The following is a 26,486-nucleotide window of genomic DNA, read 5'->3' on the forward strand; positions in this document are numbered from 1 at the left end:
TACATATATAAATGGGTTTCTATTTTTACAGTTGGTTTTCACATCATTTAACGATTGTCTTATCCTGTAAAACAAAGATCGGGGCAACAGTACGCAAATGTATCACGGGGCTGGTCGACTTGTGCCTGAATGAAAAGACACAACAAGCGACGCTTGCGCCTGGGAAACAGATTTAGGACGTCTACTACTGACTACTACCTTCTGCTTTATCCGCTTCTTTGTTAAACCTGCGAGTCACTGCGCAGGTTCGTTTGATTTTTTTTTTATTAAGTTAGCAACGTTAATGTTTTAGTGTACTATTTTGTTTTTTATTTTATTTGAATAATGTAAATATTGTAAGCTAACGCCTCCAATGGGCTCATACGTCAAACATGGTTCTCTCTAGAAACTTCCGTCTTGCCCATTATCTTCATATGTGACTCGCGGTGGAAAATAAATAAATGTTTCTTTTTAGGTTAACGTGTTAATTTTGAGTCCGAATATGAACGGACATGAATACAAGCAGACACGCGTTCATGCAAGATAGCATGTTGTTGCTAAGCTATGTAACGGTAAACTGCTATATCGGTGAAACTTGGTTAATTTGTTGTGCTATTTGTTTTTCTGATGCCAAGCAGTGCTTGCCTGGACGTTACTCAGAAGTATGGACTCCCGAAAAGTGGCAGAGTTAAAGGGCTTCGTGCAACTATGCGAGTCCAATCCCGCCATCCTGCAACTTCCCGAGATGGCTTTCTTCCGGACTTGGTTGCAGAGGTTAGTTGTGTCTTTTAAAAGCTGACGAGGAACTGCAAGTTTTTGCCCTAGTTGTTCTTAGTCACTGTGTATGTCAATAGGTCACTAAAGTAGGTTGACCACGTTCTTGCCAGAACTTTGGAAACATTATGTACACCTGCATGAGATATTATAAAGATAAAAGTAACAATTAGGGGTGGGAACATCTTGGTACCTTATGATACGATACAAGGCCCATAATAACTATTATCTCACAATATGGCAATACAACAATTCTTGATTCACAGGTCAGGTCACGGACATTCTGTCAAACACCTTTGTCTTCCTTATAGATTATGACAATAGAGTGCAAAATTTCTGTAAATAAATGCACTATATTATTGCAACATTCTTGGAAACAAATGCCTGCCATTGACAATGATGTACATCCAATTATTTTTTTACTGGCAGCAGTGGCTTTGAATGCTCATGTTTGAGTGCCATCGATGGTGCGAGACGTTCAATCCATATTGACTTAGAGTGGTTTATGACCTAACGTTCAGTTCGTTTGGAACTCCTAGTTAAAATGAATTGGACGTCTCGCGCCGTCAATGGCACTCAAACATGAGCATTCAAAGCCACAGTTTAAATTAATTAGATCTACATCATTGTCAATGGCAGGCATTTATTTACAATAATTTTGCAATAATATAGTGTATTTATTTACAGAAATTTTGCCATCAATGTATGAACATTTAACCCTCTTATTTTGTTGGTGTCAGAATTGACCCGTTTTCATATTTTTGTATGCAATAATTAATGGTACTTTTGACATATATATCCAATTGATATCCAAACTTGAAAACTGAAAATCCAAAACAATATACTGCATAGGTTTGCTCCTCGGTGGCAAATCCCTGGGGGTCGATGAGATCTGCCCGGAGTTCCTAAAGGCTCTGGATGTTGTGGGGCTGTCGTGGCTGACATCCCTCTACAACATCGTGTGGACATCGGGGACAGTGGCTCTGGATTGGCAGACCGGGGTGGTCATCCCCTTTTTTAAGAAGGGGGACCGGAGTGTGTGTTCAAATTATAGAGGGATCACACTCCTCAGCCTCCCTGGTAAAGTCTATTCAGGGGTGCTGGAGAGGAGGGCCCGTCGGATAGTCGAATCTCTGATTCAGGAGGAGCAGTGTGGTTTTCGTCCCGGCCTTGGCACAGTGGACCAGCTCAACACCCTCGGCAGGGTCCTCGGGGGTGCATGGCGGTTCGTTCAACCAGTGTAGAGCTAAAAGGAATACTCGAGCAACTCGAGTTTAAAAACTGACCTGAGTAATTTTATTCACCTCGAGGAATCGTTTAATTTTTACAGCTCTAAGCATCACGTTTTGTCCGACTACTTTTAATGCGAGACAACTCGCTGACGTCATGTGCTTAGAGGACGAAGCAATAAATACCTGACTGCAGCCGACAGCCGCTAAAAACTACGCCCGCATCACTGTGGTAACAGGTAGCGTCTGATGCTACGGTGATAGCAGATAGCTGTTGATGCGTCTCATAGATATCATTTATATATAACAAGATGCGAAATGACAGAGTCGGCGGCGTTGGTAAACAGCCGCCATCTTAAAGCAGTATTATTTAATCTGTGAAAACATAGCGCTGTAGAGTGATGAGGGTGTAAAATAAAAACTTAATAATGCTTACTGTCAATTTTAGCTTAGTAGTCATTGCTGGATAAAACCCCAAGTAGCACTGGTCCCTAATGTGATCCAATACAGCAGGTATCATATATTTATATTGAAAACAGAAAAAACTAAAAAATCCTATCAGGACTTACAGTTTGACTAACTTAAAACTTAACTAGAACCTAAAAATAGCTTGACACAAATGGAAATTCGATTGAACCAAGTGGGAAAAACACCTTTTAAGTGATGTGTGTTATCAAGCGTCATGACATTTTTAGGTAAGAAATATACATATATTTTTATAAGAACTAGTTTTTTGAGTGAAAGCAGTGAATTAGTGTTTTTTTAAATTCTAGTCACATCTAAGATGCAATTGTTGGCTGTTTTCAACAATGTACATCGAAAATAAAGACATTGATTGACTGGAAAATGGTTCAATATTAGATGAAATGTCTTGTTTTCTCATGTATATTTATAATTGCTCTTTTCCTAAGAAAAAATGTTTTATCCGATTACTCGATTAATCGATAGAATTTTAAGTCGATTACTCGATGACTAAAATATTCGATAGCTGCAGCCCTAAACCAGTGTTTTGTAGATTTGGTGAAGACGTTTGACCGTGTGCCTCGGGAAGTCCTGTGGGGAGTGCTCCGGGAGCATGGGGTAAGGGCTGTTCGGTCCCTGTATGACCGGTGTCGTTTGGTCTGCATTTCCGGCAGTAAGTTGAATTCGTTCCCAGAGAGGGTTGGACTTCGCCAAGGCTGCACTTTGTCACCGCCAAGGCTGCCACTTTGTCACTTTGAGGGGGTCCGGTTTGGTGGCCTCAGCATGACATCTCTGCTTTTGCAGATGATGATGTGCTGATGGCTTCATCAAGCCGTGACCTCCAACTCTCACTGGAGCGGTTCGCAGCCGAGTGTGAAGCGGTTTGGATGAAGATCAGCACCTCCAAATCCGAGACCATGGTCCTCAGTCGGAAAAGGGAGGCGTGATACGGACGGCAGTGATACGGGCTCTGCACCGGTCCATAGTGGTGAAGAAGGAGCTGAGCCGAAGGGCGAAGCTCTTGTTTTACCAGTCGATTTACCATTCCTACCCTCACGTATGGTCACGAGCTGTGGGTCGTGACCATAAGGACACGATCCCGGATACAAGCGGCCGAAATGAGTTTCCTCCGCAGGGTGTCCAGGCTCTCCCTTAGAGATAGGGTGAGAAGCTCGGTCCTCATGGAGAGGCTTGAGTTGCTTCTTCTCCGCGTTGAGAGGAGTCAGTTGAGGTGGCTTTGGGCATCTGGTTCGGTTGCCTCCTGGACGTCACCATGGAGAGGTGTTCCGGGCATGTCCCAATGGCGGGAGGCCCCCGGGACGACCCAGGACACGCTGGAGAGACCATGTCTTTCGGCTGGCCTGGGAACGCCTTGGGATCCCGCCGGAGGAGCTGGTTGAAGTGGCTGGGGAGAGGGAAGTCTAGGTTTCCCTGCTAAAGCTGCTGCCTCAGCCACCCGATCCCGGATTAAGCGGCAGATGATGATGATGGTTTTGTATTTTCAGGCCAAGTTAATTTACAGATCAAATTTAATTCGCAAGCAAAAATATGGGCTAATTTCTAACACAAGCCAAGGGTTAAGGCTGTTAAAACTAGCGGCACCCATGTGTGAAGGGTTCAGCGGCAACCCGTTCATTGTTTATTTGGGAGGGGACTTCTCGGCGAAAGTGAGCGGCGGCGGTCGTTTTGGACGGAGCAGAAAGTCCTGAGTGAATTTTCAGCGGAGGGGACCCCAAAATAAAGACTTGTTCTATTTTCATAGCGCCGTCGTGCTGACGTCAACAACGCATCCCAAAGCAGAGGCGTACTTATATCTGTGCTATTAGGCTGTTTCGGTGGATGCATATACACAAATCAAGGGTGACGAAAACTTGATAAATGCGCTTTTTTAAAGTTTCGTGAACTCCGGTACATTCGAAAAATGACTTTCATACTCTGTCTTGCTAAGGTAAATAGTAACTCGATGTGAGTTTGTGTGCAAATGTAGTTCACGGACAACAACAAAAACTATTTACCATCTCACCGAAAGTATTAAAACTCTATACACGGTTATTATAATGCCCCCTGCTCCTTGAAATAGGAAAAGTCATTGTTTTCTTGTGCAACAATAAAAAATGAACGCATTGGTGCTAGGGTCTAGTAAATATGCTTGCCACTTTCACTTTCTGACAGCATCTCCTAGCTACATGGGTCCTCCAGTTTTGTGCTTGCCGTGGACCGCTCGATCGTTGTCACTAACATGCAATGAGTTAATTGTTAAATTACCCTTTCAGGGACAGTGCTCACTGCAGTGGACAGCTGTTCAAAAGTTGACACTGAAAACCTTTAACCCCTTTATTGGGCAATTGACTTTTTTTGTCCATTTAAAAAACTTAAAGTTTCGCAATTATTATATAATTAAAACAAATTTTAATCATTCAATTTTTTAAATATATTTTTGTTTTATAGTTCCAAATAAGTTTTTATCAATCCAATTTTAATAAAAACTAAGTTAATGAAATTAAAATAAAGATAAACATAAATACACACTGATTACGTCCATAAAGTTGATTGGCTGTGAATGCTCATGTTTTAGTGCGATTGGTGGGATACACTGCTGGCCAAAAGTATTGGCACCCCTGCAATTCTGTCAGATAATGCTCAATTTCTCACAGAAAATGATTGCAATTACAAATGCTTCAGTAGTACGGTAATATCTTTATTTATTTTGGTTGCAATGAAAAAACACAAAAGAGAAGGAAAAATAAAATCATTTTACACAAAACTCTAAAAATGGGCCGGACAAGAGTATTGGCACCCTCAGCCTAAAACTTGGTAGCACAACCTTTAGACGAAATAACTGCGAACAACCGCCACCGGTATCCATCACTGGATTTCTTACAATGATCTGCTGGAATTTTAGACCATTGTTCTTTGGCCGACTGCTCCAGGTCTCTGAGATTTGAAGGGTGGCTTGCCTTCTCCAAACTGCCATTTTGCTGGCCACTTCAGAAGTCTCCAATGCTTTCTCTCAAACCATTTTCTAGTGCTTTCTGAATTGTGTTTTGTAGAGGTGCACGATAATTATCGGTCCAATAATCATCGGTCCGATAATAGGAATTATGACGTCATCCCAATAAATCCGATAACATAATGTATTATCGGCCCTATCAATAATATTTTTGGCACGGCATGGCATTGGAATTTGTGCGTTTGTTTCCACTCCTGTTTTTCCAGTATGCAAAGTTTTGTTACTGTCTTTGTTTTGTTCATTATAATAATGTTCATGTCATCATGAAAATTCTGGTTTAGTCAAAGGCAAATCTAAGCTGAATCAACCACTAGTATTTTTGACCTACAGGTGTTCAAAAACTCAGTTGAATATACATTGAAAAATGATATATACAGTTGTGGTCAAAAGTTTACATACACTTGTGAAGAACATAATGTCATGGCTCTCTTGAGTTTCCAGTTATTTATACAACTCTGATTTTTCTCCGATAGTGATTGGAACATATACTTCTTTGTCACAAAAAACATTCATGAAGTTTGGTTCTTTTATGACTTTATTATGAGTTAACAGAAAAAGTGATCAAATCTGCTGGGTCAAAAATATACATACATGGATCTGAAAAAGCAAATCATTGACTTGAACAAGTCAGGAAAGTCACTTGGAGCCATTTCAAAGCAGCTGCAGGTCCCAAGAGCAACAGTGGAAACAATTGTTTGTAAGTATAAAGTGCATGGCACTGTTTTGTCACTGCCACGCTCAGGAAGAAAACGCAAGCTATCACCTGCTGCTGAGAGAAAATTGGTCAGGAGGGTGAAGATTCAACCGAGAATCACCAAAAAGCAGATCTGCCAAGAATTAGAAGCTGCTGGAACACAGGTGTCAGTGTCCACAGTCAAGAGTGTTTTGCATCTCCATGGACTGAGAGGCTGCCGTGCAAGAAGGAAGCCCTTGCTCCAAAAGCGGCACCTTAAGGCTCGACTGAAGTTTGCTGCTGATCACATGGACAAAGATAAGACCTTCTGGAGGAAAGTTCTGTGGTCAGACGAAATTAAAATCGAGCTGTTTGGCCACAATGCCCAGCAATATGTTTGGAGGAGGAAAGGTGAGGCCTTTAACCCCAAGTACACCATGCCTACCGTCAAGCACGGTGGTGGTAGTATTATGCTGTGGGGCTGTTTTGCTGCCAATGGAACTGGTGCTTTACAGAGAGTAAATGGGATAATGAAGAAGGAGGATTACATTCAAATTCTTCAAGATAACTTAACGTCATCAGCCCTAAGATTGGGTCTTGGGCGCAGTTGGGTGTTCCAACAGGACAGTGACCCCAAACACACATCAAAAGTGGAAATGGAATGGCAAAATCAGGCTAGAATTAAGGTTTTCGAATGGCCTTCCCAAAGTCCTGACTTAAACCCCATTGAGAACTTGTGGACAATGCTGAAGAAACAAGTCCATGTCAGAAAGCCATCAAATTTAACTGAACTGCACCAATTTTGTCAAGAGGAGTGGTCAAAGATTCAACCAGAAGCTTGGCAGAAGCTTGTGGACGGCTACCAAAAGCGCCTAATTGAAATGAAAATGGCCGAGGGACATGTTACCAAATATTAGCGCTGCTGTATGTATATTTTTGACCCAGCAGATTTGATCACTTTTTTCTGTTCATCCATAATAAAGTCATAAAAGAACCAAACTTCATGAATGTTTTTTTGTGACAAAGAAGTATCTGTTCCAATCACTCTATCAGAGAAAAATCAGAGTTGTAGAAATAACTGGAAACTCAAGAGAGCCATGACATTATGTTCTTCACAAGTGTATGTAAACTTTTGACCACAACTGTATATTATCGGTTATCGTATCGGTATCGGCCTTGAGGAGCAGGAAGTTATCGATATCGGTATCGGTTTCAAAAAAATTGATATCGTGCACCCCTGGTGTTTTGGGTCATTGTTCTGCTGGAAGACCCATGACCTCTGAAGGAGACCCAGTTTTCTCACGCTGGGCCCTACGTTATGGTGCAAAATTTGTTGATCGTCTTCAGACTTCATAATGGCATGCACACGGTCAAGCAGTCCAGTGTCAGAGGTAGCAAAGCAACCCCAAAATATCAGGGAACCTCTGCCATGTTTGACTGTGGGGACCGTATTCTTTTCTTTGAAGGCCTCATTTTTCCCCCTGTAAACTCTATGTTAATGCCTTTTCCCAACAACCTCTACTTATGTCTCATATGACCAGAGTACATTCTTCCATATCTGACCAGAGAACATTCTTCCAAAACGTTTTTGGCTTTCTCAGGTAAGTTTTGGCAAACTCCAGCAATGGCTTTTTTATGTCTCTGGGTCAGAAGTGGGAATCATCCTGAGTATCCTACCATAGTCTTTTTTTCATTCAGACGCCGACGGATAGTACGGGTTGACACTGTTGTACCCTCGGACTGCAGGACAGCTTGAACTTGTTTGAATGTTAGTTGGGGTCCTTTATCCACCCTCCGCATTCCGCACAGTCTTTCTCGTCAATTTTTCTTTTCCGTCCACATCTAGGCAGGTTAGCCACTGTGCCATGGGCTTTACACTTATTGATGACACTGCGCACGGTAGACACAGCAACATTCAGGTATTTGGAGATGGACTTGTAGACTTGAAATTGCCCATGCTTCCTCACAATTTTGCTTCTTAAGTCCTCAGGCAGTTCTTTTGTCTTCTTTCTTTTCTACATGCTCAATGTGGTACACACAAGGACAGAGGTTGAGTCGACTTTAATCCATTTTAACTGGCTGCAAGTCTGATTTAGTTATTGCCACCACCTGTTATGTGCCACAGGTAAGTAACAGGTGCTGTTAATTGCACAAATTAGAGAAGCATCACATGATTTCAAAGGGTGCCAATAGTTTTGTCTGGCCCATTTTGGGAGTTTTGTGTAAAATAATAATTTTTTTTTTCCCCATTCTCTTTTTTTTTCTCTTTTTTTCATTGCAAGCAAAATCAATCAAGATATTACTGTCAAAGCATTTGTAATATCAATCATTTTCTGGGAGAAACTGAACGTTATCTGATAGAATTGCAGGGGTGCCAGCTGTGTAGATGTCCAATCAGTTTTGATTGGGAGGGGTGAATAAACATCTAATGAATTTAAAAAGAAAAAATGCATGAAAGGGTTAAGGTCGATCAAATTTGAATATACGTAGTAATTTTATACTTCAGTCGACTTTATCCTAATATTGTTCAAACAACTATTTTACGTTAAATATGCTAAGAACTTCGGTCTCATGATGAGTATGACATTGTCAACAGAAATATCTGCATTCAAATGTTTTGTGTTCAATTTCATGTAGCTCACAACAATATTTTCTCCGCTTTTCAGCATGGGTGCAAAAATACCCCAAACTTCCCCCAAGAGTCATTGCCAGGTGATGTATTTATTTCACATGATCATTTGAATTGAATATCAGTGAGTGCGAGCACTGACATTTCAGGGAAATTATACAAACATAATATCATTAGTAGAAAAGAGGATAAAGCAGATTAGGTTTATTGCACCGTTGGAATAATTTGAGGTACAACTGAGCTAGCTTAATCTGAAGGATTTAATTTTCAAAAATTACATGATGTAACATAGCGGGTTTGTTTGGTTTCATTTATGACTTGTAGGGCGAGTGTCCCTGTGGTCCTCCACCTAAATCTAAAGCTTCCCCAACTGAGCCGGCGCCTCCTGTTTCGTCCGAGAGCGAGGAGAGTGAACTAGGTAATTTATATTAATGCATCAGATTCCCCTCAATCTATTTATTTGGTACTTATTGTGCTACCTAAATGTTAATACGTCATTTGCATCCCGTTTTGATGTTGAGTTGCTTAAATCTAGGTAAAATGTCTGTATTTTGTGACGTTTAAAACATTTTCTGATGTTTTAAAAAAAAAAAACGCAGCTCAACTCATTTCTGCTTAACCCATTGCTTTGCAGAGGAAGACCGGGAGGGCGTCATTGAACCAGACACGGACGCACCACAGGAAATGGGAGATCCTGATGTTGAGGTGAAATGTTCTCCTTGTTAAATATTACAAAAAAAAGCTTTTTAGTACAATACTCACTAAGCAGGGTTTATGCGGGTCGTTAAAAAGCATTGAAAGTCTCTCACTCATTTTGCCAAAATTCAGGCCTTGAAAAGCATTAAGCTAAATGTGCGAGGCTTTAAAAATTATGTAAATTTAATGGTAAAATAATCTTTATTTCATAATTTATTAGAGTGGTCTGATATTTTTGGGTATCCGATAATATCGGTCAATAAAGGCATTTTAAAATATCAGATCGTATCGGTTTTGGGCCAATATGCATGTTGCCTTCAGTGTGAATGTTGAAGCCTTTTACCTTTGTACAAGGGCTTGTCACATCTTAGTACAGCAATTATGCTTATTGACCTATGTCTCCAAATTAAGATGTTTAGGATTTGTTATTTGAGCAGACCATTTGCATTCATGTTGCAAAGATTAAATGAACAATAAATGATTGAAAAATAATGAATTACAATCTTATTACATACCTCATTCACTGTACTGAAGCTGTGTGCCTTTGTTGTTATTTTGAGCCAGAAGCACTGTGTCAGCAATTTGTTTTAATTTCAACAATAAATATAGCGGTGCAATATATCCGGTTCTTTTCTGTAACTTATATTGTTCTTATTTTTCACAGAATGTTTATTGGAAGATCGTGAGGGTTGTTACATTTATCATCATTAAAGTATCCAGTAGGGCATCACAATGCAATTAGCCATAATATGCATATGGCGGACAACACTCAGGTGACTTGAAGTTCCGCTCTGAGACCCCCAATTTGGCCAACTTTCAGACTTGTCCGATTTGCATGTTTGATACATCATTGGAAAGCTTAAAACCTCAATTTTCTGAGGGAGGAAAAATTTTGAACAGGAGGGCATTTAAAAAAAAAAAAAATTTGTTTTTAAACAGCAAAACCCTAACTGAAGGGGAAAGCACGCGAGAGCACAATTAAAGACGCCATGATTTTAACGAGATATTATCGCGTACTTAACTTGTTTCGATCCCCATGTAGCATGTATCACCAAGTGTCAAGACACAGTTTTGAATGGCCACAGCCGGATTTATGAGGGATTTTATGGGTGAAACATGGTGATATAACAAGGGTCGTGATGCAGAAATAGCAGACAACAAGGAGTGGTCGAGATTTTCTTTTTCATATATTTACCCTTTTAAACATTATTTTTCCATTTTCCTTTGTTTGGATCGAATATTTATCATCTAAAATATTGGGGAAAATGCGACAGTAATGAAAAAAATACAATTAAGCGATAGTTACGAGGTAGATATCCGTGACTTTTACAAACGGCAATTTTTTCATTGTGACGTAATTTGTTTAAAAGCTTAAGCGAATAATTTTTTAAACTTTTTTTTTTTTTTTTCAACTAAATATTAGACATCAATTAATGATTCTAAGCTAAAAATGACAGAAATTTTGAATAATAAATATGATTACTTACATTCTTTTTATGGCTAGGTTGAAACAAAAACGGTTGCGCGACGTTTGTAAACAGGTGTTTCCAGGGTAAAACTGACAAATTAGAAATAGTTTGGGGGCTTAATTCGTCATGAATCTGCTATTGCAGCATATAGACATATTGTTCTATCTAACAAAACAGTTCTTGTAGCTTAAAATACAGCAGTTTATTCAGCAGAAATTTCGAATAATAAATACGATTACTTACATTCTTTTTATGGCTAGGTTAAAACAAAAATGGTTGCGCGACGTCTGTAAACGGGTTTCCAGGGTAAAACGGACAAATTAAAAATAGTTTGGGGGCTTAATTCGCCATTAATCTGCTATTGCAGCATATAGACATATTGTTCTATCTAACAAAACAGTTCTTTTAGCTTAAAATACAGCATTTTATTTTAAAGAGGGGTGCAAGAGCAGAAACTGCTTTTTCAGTCTTGTCTGTGTTTTCCGCCTTATATCGATATTGCTTTGATATCTGTATCAGATTTTTGGAGTTGGACAATATCGGGATATCGGTTGAAAAGTCCTCATGGGTCAACTCTACTTACAATTTTTGTGTGTAAAACTATCTGCAGTTGGACATGGACATTAGTTTAAAGTGGCATTAAAAGTGGCATTTAAAATTAGATGTGATTTGTTGATACCTGTAGAAACCCTGTTGAAATGATACCTGTAGAAACCCTGTTCAAATGAAATGTGTGTGCATTCGTCCAGGTGACAGAAGAGATGATGGACATGGCCAATGACAAAAAGATGGAAGCCATTGATGCTCTTGGAGGAGGTTGGTGAAAATTTATGGCCGAGTTCATGTAAATGCCTGTAATATACTGGCTGCATTGTGCGGGAGTATAAATAGAATCCCAATCACAATGCTGCAAATTGAAAATGCTATTTTGAAGGGCCATGTTAGAATAGAATAGAAAGTCTTTGTTGTCATTGTACAGGGTACAACGAGATTTAAAGCTTCGTCATGACCTGCACAACGTAAAGCAAAAGTGCAACAAGGCTAATTTAAAACAACACAGGTTACAGTGTATACAGATTGGGAATAACGTAAATAAGTGACTAGCAGCAATCAGTAATATAACAGTGTGTATTTGACTATTTACAGTCCTCAGACGAGGAGGCACGTGGCTGATTTGATATGATATGATATAACGTAACCGTGCAAATATTGCATATGCAGTACCCAGAGTGAGACAGATGTCTGAGAACATATTACGTATTGACATGCATATGACAATGTTATGGCATTAGCAGTGCTACGACAGTGACATTTGTTGACATTAACATGTTTCTTACAGGTGATCTGCAGAAAGCACTGGCTCTCTTCACAGAGGCAATCAAGCTAAATCCCTGCGTGGCCATTATGTACGCAAAGAGGGCAAGGTGAGATGACTGACATGCCGCGCTTGGATTCATTCCCCAATTTTAGATGGTACTAATGTGCTGCCCTCGCCATGTTAGCGTTTATGTACAGATGCAGAAACCCAATGCAGCCATCCGAGACTGTGACAGAGCCATCCAGATCAACCCGGACTCGGCGCAGCCTTACAAATGGAGGGGGAAGGCCCACCGGTACCTTTTCGTTCTTAGAATAGAAATTCGTATTGAAGCTGCCATTATGAAGATTATTATTAGCGCAAAAGAACTCTTTGCAATTTTATACTAGCCATAGGCTTCACTATCAGTGAAGGTGAAGTCTATATACTAGCATATATTAATTTTGTAATGTTTCAGGCTGCTGGGTCACTGGGAGGAGGCAGCCCGGGATCTGGCCACAGCGTGTAAACTGGATTATGATGAAGATGCCAATGCACTGCAGAAGGAAGTCCAACCTAAGGTCAGATAGAAAATAGTTTACATGAAATTACTTATTGGCCAAAAATATTCAAGAACCCTTTAATTGGTAGTTAGTAGTTTGTTGGTTCAAGTCGTCAAAATAGTTTTACTGATGAGCGCAAATTCTTTCCCTGCTTTTTTATTTTTCTAAGGAATTTTTCACATTCTAAGACTCAGGCTATACAATGTGAGTGTGGTGAAAAAAATTGATGCCGGAACATATTGCGGGTCTTTTGGCAAATGTACGTATATATACTACTGCTTTCAAATTTATTGCGTTAACGGGCGGTAATTAATTTTTTAAATTAATCACGTTAAAATATTTGACGCAATTAAGGTATGCACGAAATAACCTGTTTATGCGTTGCCTCAAACAGTTTACATTGACGCCGTTTTAGCACACTGAGAGCGAAAAAGGCAGAGAAATGCGAGTGGACACAGGCGTTCATTGGACCGCGCCTTTTATTGGCTTAAGCTTTGGCAACTCTTTCACAACAAATATAAGTATTGTGGCAAACGACATGGGGAAGAATGGCAGGAGACGATCTTTTTCTTAACACACTTAATTGACCACAACGCCGATCATACTATATACCATTTGCAACCACCACTGATAGTCATGGTTGCCCAACTTCCCATCATGCATTTGGGCGGGTCAGTTAAGTCGCTGCAGCATCATTTAGTAAAAGCAGAACAAAAATAATATTCCTCTCTCACACAGATGATCTTTTTCTTAACATGCCAAGTTAACACAACGCAGAACATACTGTATATAATTTGCAGCCACCACTGATCGTGGTTGCCCAACTTCCCATCATGCATTTGGGCGGAACAGTTAAGTCGCTACAGTATCATTTAGTGAAAGCACATTAAAAATAATATTCCTATCTCTCTAAAAAATGTTCACTAAAAGAAAAGCGCTCAGTGCAAAGAGAACTGGCATTCCCAATCAAAATAGCTTTGCAAAAAATAAAACTTACTCAGAGTTTGCCTTGGCTAGATCTCTAATTTAAAACTCGCCATACACGTTCGGTGTATTTCAATCACTACCTTACGTAGTTAAAGACACTGTGGAAGAACGGCAGGGAGCCTGATGTGATGTCACTGCTCGACGACGTCAACAATGGTGAGCTACTAGTTTATTTTTTAATTGAAAATTTTACAAATGTTATTAAAACGAAAACATTAAGAGGGATTTTAATATAAAATTACTACAACTTGTACTCAAATTTATCTTTTAAGAACTACAAGTCTTTCTATCCGTGGATCCCTTTAACAGAAAGAATGTTAATAATGTTATTGCAATCTTGTGGGTTTATCGTTATAATAAACAAATACAGTACTTATGTACAGTATGTTGAATGTTTATTCCCGTCTTGTGTCTTCTTTCCATTCCAACAAATTACAGAAAAATATGGAATATTTTAGAGATGGTTTGAATTGCGATTAATTAATTTTTAAGCTATGATTAACTCGATTAAAAATTTTAGTCGTTTGACAGCTCTAATATACTGTATAGTTCATGAAGGTTTCTAGTTTTCACTGAATTCGCTACGCTGCTACGCACACAGTTTGACTAGACAGGACACAATAGGTGAGCTGAATTAACAATATTTGAGGAAAGCACAATAGGTGACATGCTCAACGTTAAGGGCATTAAGGACTCAAGAATTCTGTACCAGGTATTTTTGCTCGGCAAAATAAAAGTGATTTTTTTTTTGTTTCTGTATTGGCATTTGTATCACCTTGTAGTCCACGTATCTGGATACACATGTAACATGACCCCTGTATCATGATACGTATTGCATCGTGTAGGGTTGTCCTGATCACAAATCTCAACTGATTTTAAAGGAAACCACAGACAGAAAGACTTGGAGTTCTTAAAAGATAAATGTTGGTATGAGTTATAATAATTTGATATTCAAACCCTTCTTAATGTTTTCATTTTCATAAAATTTGAAAAATTAATTTAACTAGTAGGTCGCCATTGTTGTTGACGACGGTAATGTCATTGGGCAGCTCTGCTGTACTTCCACAGTGTCACTCGTTAGCTACATAAACATGTCCTTAGTTCTGCCCTTCCAATTTGAACCTGAGCGGAAAAGTGATGAGCGGGACAGCATTGTCGATAGTTCACAAAACGAGCAGCAAAAGCAATTAAATGAAAGTCTCCAGCGGGATTCGAACCTACGTTTCCCGTTGGACAGACAAGCGTGCAGACCACAGTGTTTCCACGTGACGTTAGTCATGATTTTCCTTATAACGCAAACGCAAGTTACGCAACCCACATGCGCGATCTGTCTGTGCCGTAAAACGTGAAAGGGAAACGCAACTGAAAAGAAAGCGCCGCTAGCTTGACCACGGAATAAAAAAATGCGGCTCACTTCAGTTGGCAAGCAGACAACAATAACATAGGGATTGCGTAAAAGGGTTTATTGAACACACACAAAAAAAACATGCGAAAAGGGAGACACAAAAAGGGTTCGTGCAGTAGGTCGCGATCAATTAAATAAAAAAAAAAAAAACCTATGGAAAACCGTGGTGAGGCAGACAACGAAAAAAACAAAGCAATGATGCAACTTACAGAGGCTGATATACTAGTACAATCTGTCAAATGGCAGCAAGCCAATACAAGCCGCCTAGGATCGGTTTAAAGACACTGCTGATGAGCTGGAATTGGATGCCGGTACAACGTTGGGAAGTCATCCCACATCTCTGTAACAAAACAATCTGACCAGCAGCAGAATGTGACAAAATCATGCCAGTTGTCATACTAGCTTCGCTTGCTATCTAGCACAGCTATTCTTCCAGTCCAGGCCAACCGTTTTTACCCCCCCAGCGTCCATTGTGTGCATAAAACATGGCGCCCTTCATAGCTCAAATCATGTACTAAATATTATAGATTTTTAAATCAATGGCAATAATATGTGTTTCTAATAACTTATTTTAGTAAAAGAGAATAATTGTGGGAGTTTAGAGCCTACAAGACTTTAAGTCCGAGGATCCCTTTAAGGATCCGCCAATATCGAGTACCGATCAGATTGTTTAATGTTTGTTCAGTCGCCCCTCCCAGTCAAAACGGATTCAACGTTTAGCGACGTCAAATGCAGCCAATGAGTTAAATGAAAGCCCTCTAGGGGTAAGTGGGGGAAAATGTCTTAATTCGTGTACGAAGCCCTGCTATGCAAGTTATTTTACCCAATATCTTATTTTCATGTTTTCAAACTCAGAATTGAGTGAGCCTTTGCTGTATGAAAAATCTTGTATTGGACTCTTTTCATTTCAGGCAAACAGAATCATCGAGCACCGGCGCAAATGTGAACGCAAGAGGGAAGAGAAGGAGATCAGGGAGAAGCAGGAGCGCATCAAGAAAGCAAGGGAAGAGCATGCTCGGGCTCAGAAGGTCAGTTCTTTACGTTGATGATCAAAAATGTATATAATTTAAGAGGTCAGTCATATGTTTCTCAACTGTAAATAATTCATAGGTGTCTTTTACATTGTTTTCACATTTGCGTAACTTCACACTTAAGCGTTAAGTATACAATTTAAGTTCATTTGCTACATATCCTCTCTAAATCAGTCTCGGCTGCCCCAAATTGTTGTCCCTGTTTGATCAGGTTTGGGTTTTAGGATGACTTCAATGTAAGCCCATTCTTTTTTTTTTTTTTTTATACTAGTGAAGGATCCTAAACTAATATTTACATCTAAATTGAACAGTAACGAAGCCCCATAATAGCCACAGGTGGGGAGAGTCGCCAAAAATTGTACTCAAGTAAGATTAGCGTTACTTCAAAATTGGGTTGGGCATCGTTTGAAATTGAATGATTCCGATTCCGTGTTTCGATTCCGGTTCTGAACGATTCTCGATTCCGATTCTTTAAGAGGCAGGGTGACAGAGGACACTTGAACTCAGACAGAGAACTGCAAACTGCCATTTGCACAATAACTGTAATAAACTGTATTTTGCACTGTTAACAACCAATATCATTGCTGAATGCTAGCACATGTCACTTTACCTATATCACTGCGGCGGTCTTCAAATGGACGCATACTTTTACCTGAATTTTTTTTTTTTTTCACTATTAATAACCAATATTTATTACTGAATGCTGCTATCACAGGTCACCTTACCTATACTGCAAGAGTACCATTATTACAAGTCTTTTTTTTTAATATTGTGTTTTTATTGTGTATATTATATTCTATTCTATTCTAAAAAAAAAATGTATATACAAAAAAATGGCTGGGTCAAAAAATTTAAAGTTTAAAAATTTATTAGTTAATATTAATGTTAACTTTTTGATGATTTCTTAAATGAATTTAAAACTCATATTTTGTTATTCATTATTTTTCTATTGTTTATTATTAACACAATTAATAGGAACTCTATGAATTATATGAACTTCTCATAGGGCTATTTTTAACTTGTATATAAATTTAGGGCTGTCAAATTTATCGCGTTAACGGGCGGTAATTCATTTTTAAAAAATTAATCACGTTAAAATATTTAAAGCATTTAACGCATGCGCGAAACGACCCACTCATGCATTGCTGCAAACCGAGTACAATGGCGCCATTCTATGTATATTGAGAGGTAAGAGGCAGAGACAAGTGAGTGGAGTGGACACAGGCATTCATTGGGGCCGCGCTACTTATTGTCATCAGCTTTGGCATCTTTTCCACAACAATTATAACTTTTGTGGCGAGCGATGTGGGGAAGACTGACAGGAGATGATCTTTTTCTTAACACCCTGTATTAAACACAACGCAGAGAAGATATACGATTTGCAGCCACCACAGACAGTCTTGGTTGCCCAACTTCCCTTCATGCATTTGGGCAGAACAGTTAAGTTGCTACAGTATCATTTACTGAAAGCACAACAAAAATAATATTCCTGTCTCTCAAAAAAAATAATGTTCACAAAAAGAAAAGCGCTCAATGCAAAGAGAACTGGCATTCCCAATCAAAATAGCTATGCAAAATAATACTCAGACTTTGGTCATACTCTATTCAAACATTTTGTTTAGCTCAACAAATACACTAGATGGCAATATTTAGTCACAATATACAAACTATCCGAGGTCTCGTACGTTGTGAAGTCAACACTCAAAGTGGATCCCTTTCACAGAAAGAATGTTAATAATGTTAATGCCATCTTGTGGATTTATTGTTTTAATAAACAAATACAGTACTTATGTACAGTATGTTGAATGTATATATCCGTCTTGTCTGATCTTTCCATTCCAACAAAATATGGCATATTTTAGAGATGGTTTGAATTGCGATTAATTACGATTAATTCATTTTTAAGCTGTGATTAACTCGATTAAAAATTTGAATCGTTTGACAGCCCTAATATAAATATCAGTCTTTGAACTTGAATGTGATGAAGTTTCTCTCCACAGGAGTGCACTTTCACAAAGATGTTTATTTTTCAAAAGCTCACGGAGAAAACATTTGCAAAACATGTACCTTAGCTGGGAGCTACGACGAAGCATTAGAGTAAATTCTTCCATTGATTATAATTTCAAGATCTTTTAATACTGTTGATTTTAACGGCGGCATCTACTGCTTTAAGATGGCGGTTGTTTACCTAACGCCACCAAGTCAATCATATTGCATCTAGTCCTCTATACATGTGTTAACGCCGCCGACTCTGTCATTTCGCATCTAGTTCTATATGCATGTGATATCCACCATAGTCCGACGTAAGACTTATTCTCGTACTATTTTCCATCCATCCATCCATCCATCCATCCATCCATCCATCCATCCATCCATCCATCCATCCATCCATCCATCCATCCATCCATCCATCCATCCATCCATCCATCCATCCATCCATCCATCCATCCATCCATCATCTACTGTTTAATCCGGGGTCGGATCGCGGAAACAGCAGAAGACGGACGTCATTCATTGTTTTACTTACCTTTCTGACTGGTTAGAGGACTGGCGCGGCACTGAGCTATGCTACTCGGCACTTGTATTCCATGAAGCCGGAGGTGTTTAATCATACTGGCCGTGCAGCCACCTTTGCATGATATAGTTGTGTTGCAAATGTTGCACTGAGCCGACTGCTTTTTTGGTAGAGTTGACCCAAACTTTTGAGCGCCGCCGCACCGTGTCCAGGGTTGTAATCCAATTGCAGTGCACAAACACGCTTCTTGTGGCGGCTTCTTACTTAGTGTTTAGTTAAGTAAAGATTTTGAGGGTTTACTTAAAAGTAAAAGTAGTAGTACTCAACTACAAGAAAAAAGTATCCAGGGAAAAGAATACTCAAGTAATGAGTAACATTGTGAGTAACTGCTTAGTTTTGTTTATTTTTTTTCTCTCAGCACAAACTTATTTATATGAACTGTTGTTATAATGATACTGTACAATAACCTCTACATAACCGCATTAAGCCAAAGAAATAAAAATTAAAAAATCATTGAATTCCGATGAGAGAAATAAAAAAAGACAGAAATGAAGCATTATTCATCCAAAGAACATGAGTGCCCTGCCTCTAGTGCAGACATGTCCAAAGTCCGGTCCGGGGGCCGTGGTCAAATTTCATCCGGCCCCCAGCCTCTGTCCTAAAATCAATAACGTCTGGCCCGCACACAGACTTAATAAGTTGACCAGCAGTACTGCTACTAGCATATGAGGTAGCTTACACACTAAATTCTACTCATCATTTACCCACTAAAAGGCAGCGGCACTCTAAGCAACATTACCCCATGTGACCCTTTACACCCAATTTTCTAAAATGACCACAATCAACAACAACAAAAGTTGACTGACGGCCGACGCTTCAAAGATAGGTGGAAATTGGACTATTTCTTCACTAAAATACGCAACAACTGTGTCCGCCTCATTTGCAAAGAGACAGTCACTGTTTATAAAGAGTTCGGTGTGAGGCGATATTACCAAACAAGACACGCTGACATGTACGACAAGATTACAGGGAAGATACGTTGTGAGAATTTGAAGCAACTTGAAGCTATTTTATTTCACAGTAGTATTTCGCAAGAGCCTGAGAGTCGAAAGAGAACGCCACAATGGCTAGTTTTGAGAAATTTGAAATTATTAATGAGATAATTTAAAATAAACAATAAAGCAAATGTGACGCACAGAATGGCTTGCTAAAATTTGCTTAAATATATTGTTCTTAGGGCTGTCAAACGATTAAAATTTTTAATCGAGTTAATCACAGCTTAAAAATTAATTAATCGTAATTAATCGCAATTCAAACCATCTATAAAATATGCCATATTTTCTGTAAATTATTGTTGGAATGGAAAGATAAGACACAAGACGGATATATACATTCAACATACTGTATATAAGTACTGTATTTGTTTATTATAACAATAAATCAACAAGATGGCATTAACATTCTGTTAAAGCGATCCATGGATAGAAAGACTTGTAGTTCTTAGAAGATAAATGTTAGTACAAGTCATAGAAATTTTATATTAAAACCCCTCTTAATTTTTTCGTTTGAATAAAGTTTGTAAAATTTTCAATCAAAAAATAAACTAGTAGCTCGCCATTGTTGATGTCAATAATAATTATAGTGCTGAAGCCTGAAAGTGCTGAAACCCATAAAATCAGTCGCACCCAAGTGCCAGCAGAAGGCGGAAAAACACAAGTAACAAGTGAAAATGACACTTTGCTGTCATTTTAATCTGTTTGAGCGGGGCATGTGCATTAAAAGCGTAAAATATTTTAATGTGATTAATTTTAAAAAAAAAAAAACGCCCGTTAACGCGATGATTTTGACAGCCCTAATTGTTCTACGTAAAAAAAACGTCAGCCAAGGTCGGCCCCCCAAATTTTTACGACACCAAATCCGGCCACCTTTGCAAAAAGTTTGGACACCCCTGCTCTAGTGGAACGAAATAATTCCTAGTTGATGAACTAATGTTCATTCACTGCCATCCCTCGCACTTCAAACAGATTGGACACCTACTAATGATAGACTAATTACAATTCACAGCAGAAGGATGAAAATGGCTTGTTTTTAAGTGTATTAGGTGTGTCGTAGAATATCGTAGAATAATTTCCTGACTGATGTATTGATAATGTTGTATCGCCGTTTCGTGAGATCGTTATCGTGAGTCTTTTATCGCGAATTGTATCGTATCGTGAGCTACCCAGAGGTTCCCACCCCCTACTCACAATACAATACGATACGATTTGCGATACAAGGCTCACAATAACTATTATCTGACGTGGGTCAGGAAATCTACAATACAGTGATCCCTCGTTTTTTGTGGTTAATGGGGATGGCAAAATAGAGGGACCCGAAGCTCTCTGGGAATGCCGTTCTATATTTAATTTCCACCTGAATGTGGTGTACGGTATACTAGCATTTCCTGCTCCTGTAATGGCTGTTACTTTTGATTTTGTTGTAGATTTGAAAAATAACGTACCGAGTAAGCTGCTGTCATTCTGATCCAAAAACTGAAAAAATTCTGCCCCGTAAAGACCTATTTGGTTTTTGTTGTTGTTAAAGCAAAATAATAAAATAACACGTTTTTTTATGTCCCAACAGGAAGAGGAAGCCAGAGGAGGGGCAGGAGGAGGAGCAGGATTCTTCCCAGGTAGTAATTAAATAATATATACAGGTAGTACCCGGGTTGCGATGACCTAACTTGCGCGATTTCGACTTAATCGATTTTGACTTGCGCGGAAATTCCAGTTACATCACCAGAGTAGGAACGGAACTCTTTCGTAATCGGGGGACTACCTGTATAGTATTTAGTCAGTTTTGTTGTTGTTGTTGTTGTTGTTGTTGTTTTTTTTAACCCTTTCAGGGACAGTCGTCACTGTGGTGGACAGCTATTCTAAAATTGACACCTACAGCCTTTAACCATTATAAAGCAAGTGACTATTTTTGGTAATTAAATTTCAAAGAGCTTTTTTATACTTCAAGCAACACTTGGTAGGTTTCAGTTTTGGTCGATTTAAGCGACGCTGTTGGACAAAAGTGGTAGTGTTTTGCCTCCACTGCAGGATTTTTGACATTAGGCTTAATCTTCGAGTTAGCAGGGGTTTAGTTGGTGAAGTTGATTTCAACAAATTCAGTTTTGTTTGCAAGTTATTTGTTAGTTTCAGGGCTCCGGAGTGGCTAAGCTTGCATGAGTCAACACACAGTTGCGACGATTGAACGACCGCTTGAAAAAACCCCCCCAAAAAAACGCCTCAACAGCGAAAGCGCGTTCCAACTTCGTCCACTCTATGATGCTCACTGGGGTTCCTGAAAAATAAACACAAAATAAATAATGCACGTTAAAGTGATCCTCTACCTTAAGTACATGTAGGCTCTAATTAACCACAATTGTTCTCTTGTACTAAAATATGTTGTTAGAAACACATCAAATGTTAAATCAATGGCAATGTTTTATAATATTTAGTACACATTTTGACCGATAGTTGGCGCCAGGTTTTGCGGGCTCGCAGTGATGACGTAAATGAGATGTTTCCAAATGTGTAGTTTATACAACAATTGCGTATTGCTGCCTAAACTTGCGAAGTAAAATGGCACGATGTGCTGCTTTTTGGATGCAATTTCCAGTCAAATGGTAACAAGTGGAGTGACGTGAGTGGTCAAGGTGGAATTATTATTTTTTGTGAATAAATGTGCATAAGTGGAAACTTCTCCCCTTTTTGGTGTCCTACCTACCACACGTTACAACTGGCGCCCGGACATTTTTCCTGGATCCTCAGTCAAGTAAGGGATCCGTCTAATTTCTGGATCTGACGGTCCCACCGTAGCGGCAATATTGGTTTCGGATCTAATTTCTGGATTTGTCGGTCCTACAGCAGCTTTTCGGATTGGTCTATTTTGCGGATTCGACGGCCTGATCGTGGTTGCAACATTGCGATGAGATCGGTATAATTCCTGAATCTTCGAGTGAGTGAAAAAAACACGGATTTGCATTACTATTGCCATCTTTTTTTGTTGACTATTCTTCGTGGGAGTTTTCCCCAAATCATACAAAATAATTCAAACACTATGGCACGCTACAGTGACGACAGTGACTCATGACATGGACCTTACTTTTATGTTGGAGTTCGTCTGGGAACGTGTGTGTGCGTACCGCTGAGCTCCCGAGTGACGAGTGGTCAAGGTAAAAATTTTTTTTTTTTTTTTTCGTGAATAAATGTGCATAAGTGGAAGCTTCTCCCCTTTTTGATACTTTTATGCACATATCCTACCTACCACACGTTACTGAATGTAAAGCATACGACAGCTCTGGACACTAACAATCTACATAATTATACTGGGATAAGTTTGAAAACGCAATATCTTACTTTGAAGATCAACAAAAACCGGAGTTCTCAACAGCATACACTCTCTCGCTCTGTTGTCAATGAGACGCGCTTGCAGTGAATACATCACCAGTAGTTATGTGCCGATCGATATGCCGATCAGTCGGGTCCGATCACGTCATTTTCAAAGTATCGGAATCGGCAAAAAAATATCGGACATGCCTTTTAAAAAATTTTTTGGGGGGATTAAATCGTTTTCTAATTGTATTTAACGTTACAGACATGTTACTCATCCAGAGTCTTTAGTTTAGGCTTAAGGTAAGGTTATCAAATTTATCCCGTTAACGGCGGTAAATAATTAAAAAAAAAAAAATTAATCACTTTAAAATATTTAACGCAATTAACGCATGCGCTGCACGACCCACTCACGCATTGTCGCGTTCAGTCTGTAATGGCGCCGTTTTACCTATATAGAGCTAAAAGTCAGCATTAAATGAGTAGAATGAATTTTGGCAGCCTTTGGAGCCTTTTTTTAATTGGCTAAAGCCTTACAATCCCTCTCCCTACGATAAGAAATATCGTGGGAAGCAATGTGGAGGAAGAAAGGTAGTAATTGATCTTTTTCTTAACACCCTATGTTATTTCCCAACGCAGAGAAGATATATCAATTGGTACCACTACGCACAGTCATGGTTGCACTTCCCATCATGCATTTGGGCAGAACAGTTAAATGGCTACAGTATCATTTACTGAAAGCTCAACAAATACATTAGATGGCAATATTTAGTCACAATATACAAAGTAACATTTATCCTTTAAGAATTACAAGTCTTTCTATCCGTGGATCCCTCACAGAAAGAATGTTAATAATGTAAATGCCATCTTGAGGATTTATTGTCATAATAAACAAATACAGTACTAATGTACTGTATGTTGAATGTATATATTAGTTCGAGTTTTATTCATTTTTTTCTTAATGCATTGCCAAAATGTATATGATCGGGAAAAATTATCGGGAATGATTGGAATTGAATCGGGAGCAAAAAAAAAAAAGCAATCGGATCGGGAAATAATCGGGATCGGCAGATACTCAAAGTAAAACGATCGGGATCGGCTCGGGAGCAAAAAAACATGATCGGAACAACCCTAATCACTAGTTTTGCCCAATTCTTCTCTTATAAGGTACTGTATTTTCTCTTCTCATTTTGCCTTTGATGTTCGTCTTGTGAACGACCGACAGTGCTGTCCTGCTCTTCACTTTTCCGATCTGGTTCAAATTGGAAGGGCAGAACCGACGACATGTTGGGGTAGCTAAGAGCGATACGCTGGAAGTTCGGCCCGGTAACGTCACGCACTGCGACGCAACAAGAATGGCGTTCTATCACTTAAAATAATTTTAGAAATTTTATTAAGACGAAAGCATTAAGAGGGGTTTTAATATCAAATTATTTTAACTCATACTAATATTTATCTTTTAAGAATTACTTGTCATAAAGATCGAGGATCACTTTAAGAACCAAACTTTAAGCCCCACTCTCTCAAATATGTCCATTCCTACCATCCTCAGCAACCATTGCTTCAGGTCTGTGAATGCTCGTGTTTCAGTGCCATTGACGGTGCTAGACGTCCAATCCATTTTGACTGAAACAGGGTCATTCGCCCCTCCCAGTTGAAATGGATTGGACATCTAGTGCCATCAATGTCAGCAAATGAGTTAAATGAGTGCCCTGTAAGGGTTAAAAAATACAACAAAACAAAAACAATCCATGCCTGTAAGTGTTGATCATGATTCAATAATGATTGTGAATCTGTGACTTGAAACAGGTGGGGCAGGATTCCCTGGCGGATTCCCAGGCGGCGCCGCCGGCATGCCAGGTCTGAATGACCTCCTGCAAGATCCAGAGTTGCTCACTGCCATGCAGGTGCTTATACGTGACGGCAGTAAAACACTTCTGTCATGTACAAATATAACTTGTAACAGTGGCAAATGTTTTATCAAATCTTTACCATGTGATAGTAGATGCATTGAGGGTACAAAAATGATCATAAGAAAAGTGTACAAAAACATTTTTTTTCCCTCTATTTTGACCCACTCCAGGATCCAGAGGTGATGACTGCCTTCCAGGATGTTGCACAGAATCCCGCTAACATTGCAAAGTACCAGAACAACCCTAAGATTATGGCGCTAGTCACCAAGCTGAGTTCCAAGTTTGGAGGCGCCGCACCGCAGCCGTAGAGACGAGACGAGGATTTGGTTCGCTGCAGGAATCTTTTTGAGGGCTTTTCAGTAATCCACGGCGTGCATATCAAACGTTTTCGGGCCGTCACTTAATCTGAGTGTTAGTAGTTACAGGAGCTTGGGGTTGAGTTCAAATCAGAGCAATTTTGTCCATACTAAAAGCAAACAGAGGGATGTCGGGGGGTATTTACGGCCCTACTGTGACTTGAATTTTTCCAACTAACCACGGTTGTTTCCTGAATTTGCATTCGCAGAGCTCCTGCACTTGTTTTTTTTTTTTTTTTTTTTTTTTTTTTTTTTTTTTAACCGTCCTAAAGGCAAAAGTGGGTTTGTTGAAATTGCGGAGAACATTTTTTTTTTTGTCATCCAAAAAACGAGATTTGGTCTCTGGCCCGTTTGGGAGAAATGGTTAATAAAGCTGGTTTCTATAAGGCATATTTGTTTGTTTTTTTTTCCAAATCCACAATCTCAAATCAACTGAAAGAGAATTTTAGGGTTATTAATCACCAATTTAATGATACATTACAGATTCTTTGGCTAAAGAGATATTGACAGATACTAGTCTGCCATGATTCAAGGACCTTGAATTGTTTGTTATTAATGTGTTATGTACCCCTAAAAAGTCAAATTTCACCTAAAGCAATAACGTACTACCCTAATTTCTGGACTATAAAGCGCACCTGACTATAAGCCGCCACCCACCAAATTTGACACAAAAAAAAAGACATTTGTTCATAGATAAGCTGCACTGGACTACAAACCGCAGCTGTGCTCACTGTATTATGGGATATTAACCAGAAACACTTTTTTTTGACAGCGGCATCATAAGACTGTCATGAAACCAAATGAATCGTTATGAAGCTTTGAACCAATTGGCTGCAAAGCTTCATTAATTCAAGAAGCGTCATTTTGCCATCACTTCCCGCATGGGGGAGACAGTGAACCTGCTGCCATCTGCTGTCAACACTTGTCATCAAACATGCCTCCTAGCATGCATTGCAGCTCTACAGATGTAAATAACATTCAAAATTCATGTTCTGTGCTAATAATTTCTTCAGTTACTATTCCAGTTGTTTAATTGCTAGTTAGCTACTTTGACTGTGGCTCTATAAGACTGTCATAAGACCATCATAATTATGACATGACACTGCCATGAGCATTAATGAATGCTTATGAGAGATGTCA

General features: G+C 39.1%; 1 protein-coding gene across 1 annotated transcript; it reads left to right on the forward strand.

Moving 5' to 3' along the window:
* Positions 1-102: 102 nt before the first annotated feature.
* Positions 103-25,734, forward strand: st13 (ST13 Hsp70 interacting protein). The gene is made up of 13 exons (XM_057860627.1): positions 103-245; positions 618-753; positions 8,794-8,839; positions 9,081-9,174; positions 9,391-9,461; positions 11,671-11,737; positions 12,261-12,345; positions 12,424-12,534; positions 12,697-12,799; positions 16,085-16,201; positions 21,342-21,390; positions 24,887-24,984; positions 25,161-25,734. Exons 2-13 carry the CDS (start codon positions 644-646, stop codon positions 25,296-25,298), a joined length of 1,089 nt encoding a protein of 362 aa, XP_057716610.1. The 5' UTR covers positions 103-245; positions 618-643; the 3' UTR covers positions 25,299-25,734.
* The last annotated feature ends 752 nt before the right edge of the window (positions 25,735-26,486 follow it).

The sequence above is a fragment of the Corythoichthys intestinalis genome, chromosome 16 (assembly GCF_030265065.1).
Source record: "Corythoichthys intestinalis isolate RoL2023-P3 chromosome 16, ASM3026506v1, whole genome shotgun sequence".
NCBI lineage: Eukaryota > Metazoa > Chordata > Actinopteri > Syngnathiformes > Syngnathidae > Corythoichthys > Corythoichthys intestinalis.

Bases quoted from the DNA above. Each gene is read 5' to 3' on its own strand.
- st13 (XM_057860627.1), top strand. From the start codon at position 644: ATGGACTCCCGAAAAGTGGCAGAGTTAAAGGGCTTCGTGCAACTATGC. The intron at 11,738-12,260 runs GTTGGTGAAAAT...TGTTTCTTACAG, and splicing joins CATTGATGCTCTTGGAGGAG to GTGATCTGCAGAAAGCACTG. The intron at 12,346-12,423 runs GTGAGATGACTG...TCGCCATGTTAG, and splicing joins ATGTACGCAAAGAGGGCAAG to CGTTTATGTACAGATGCAGA.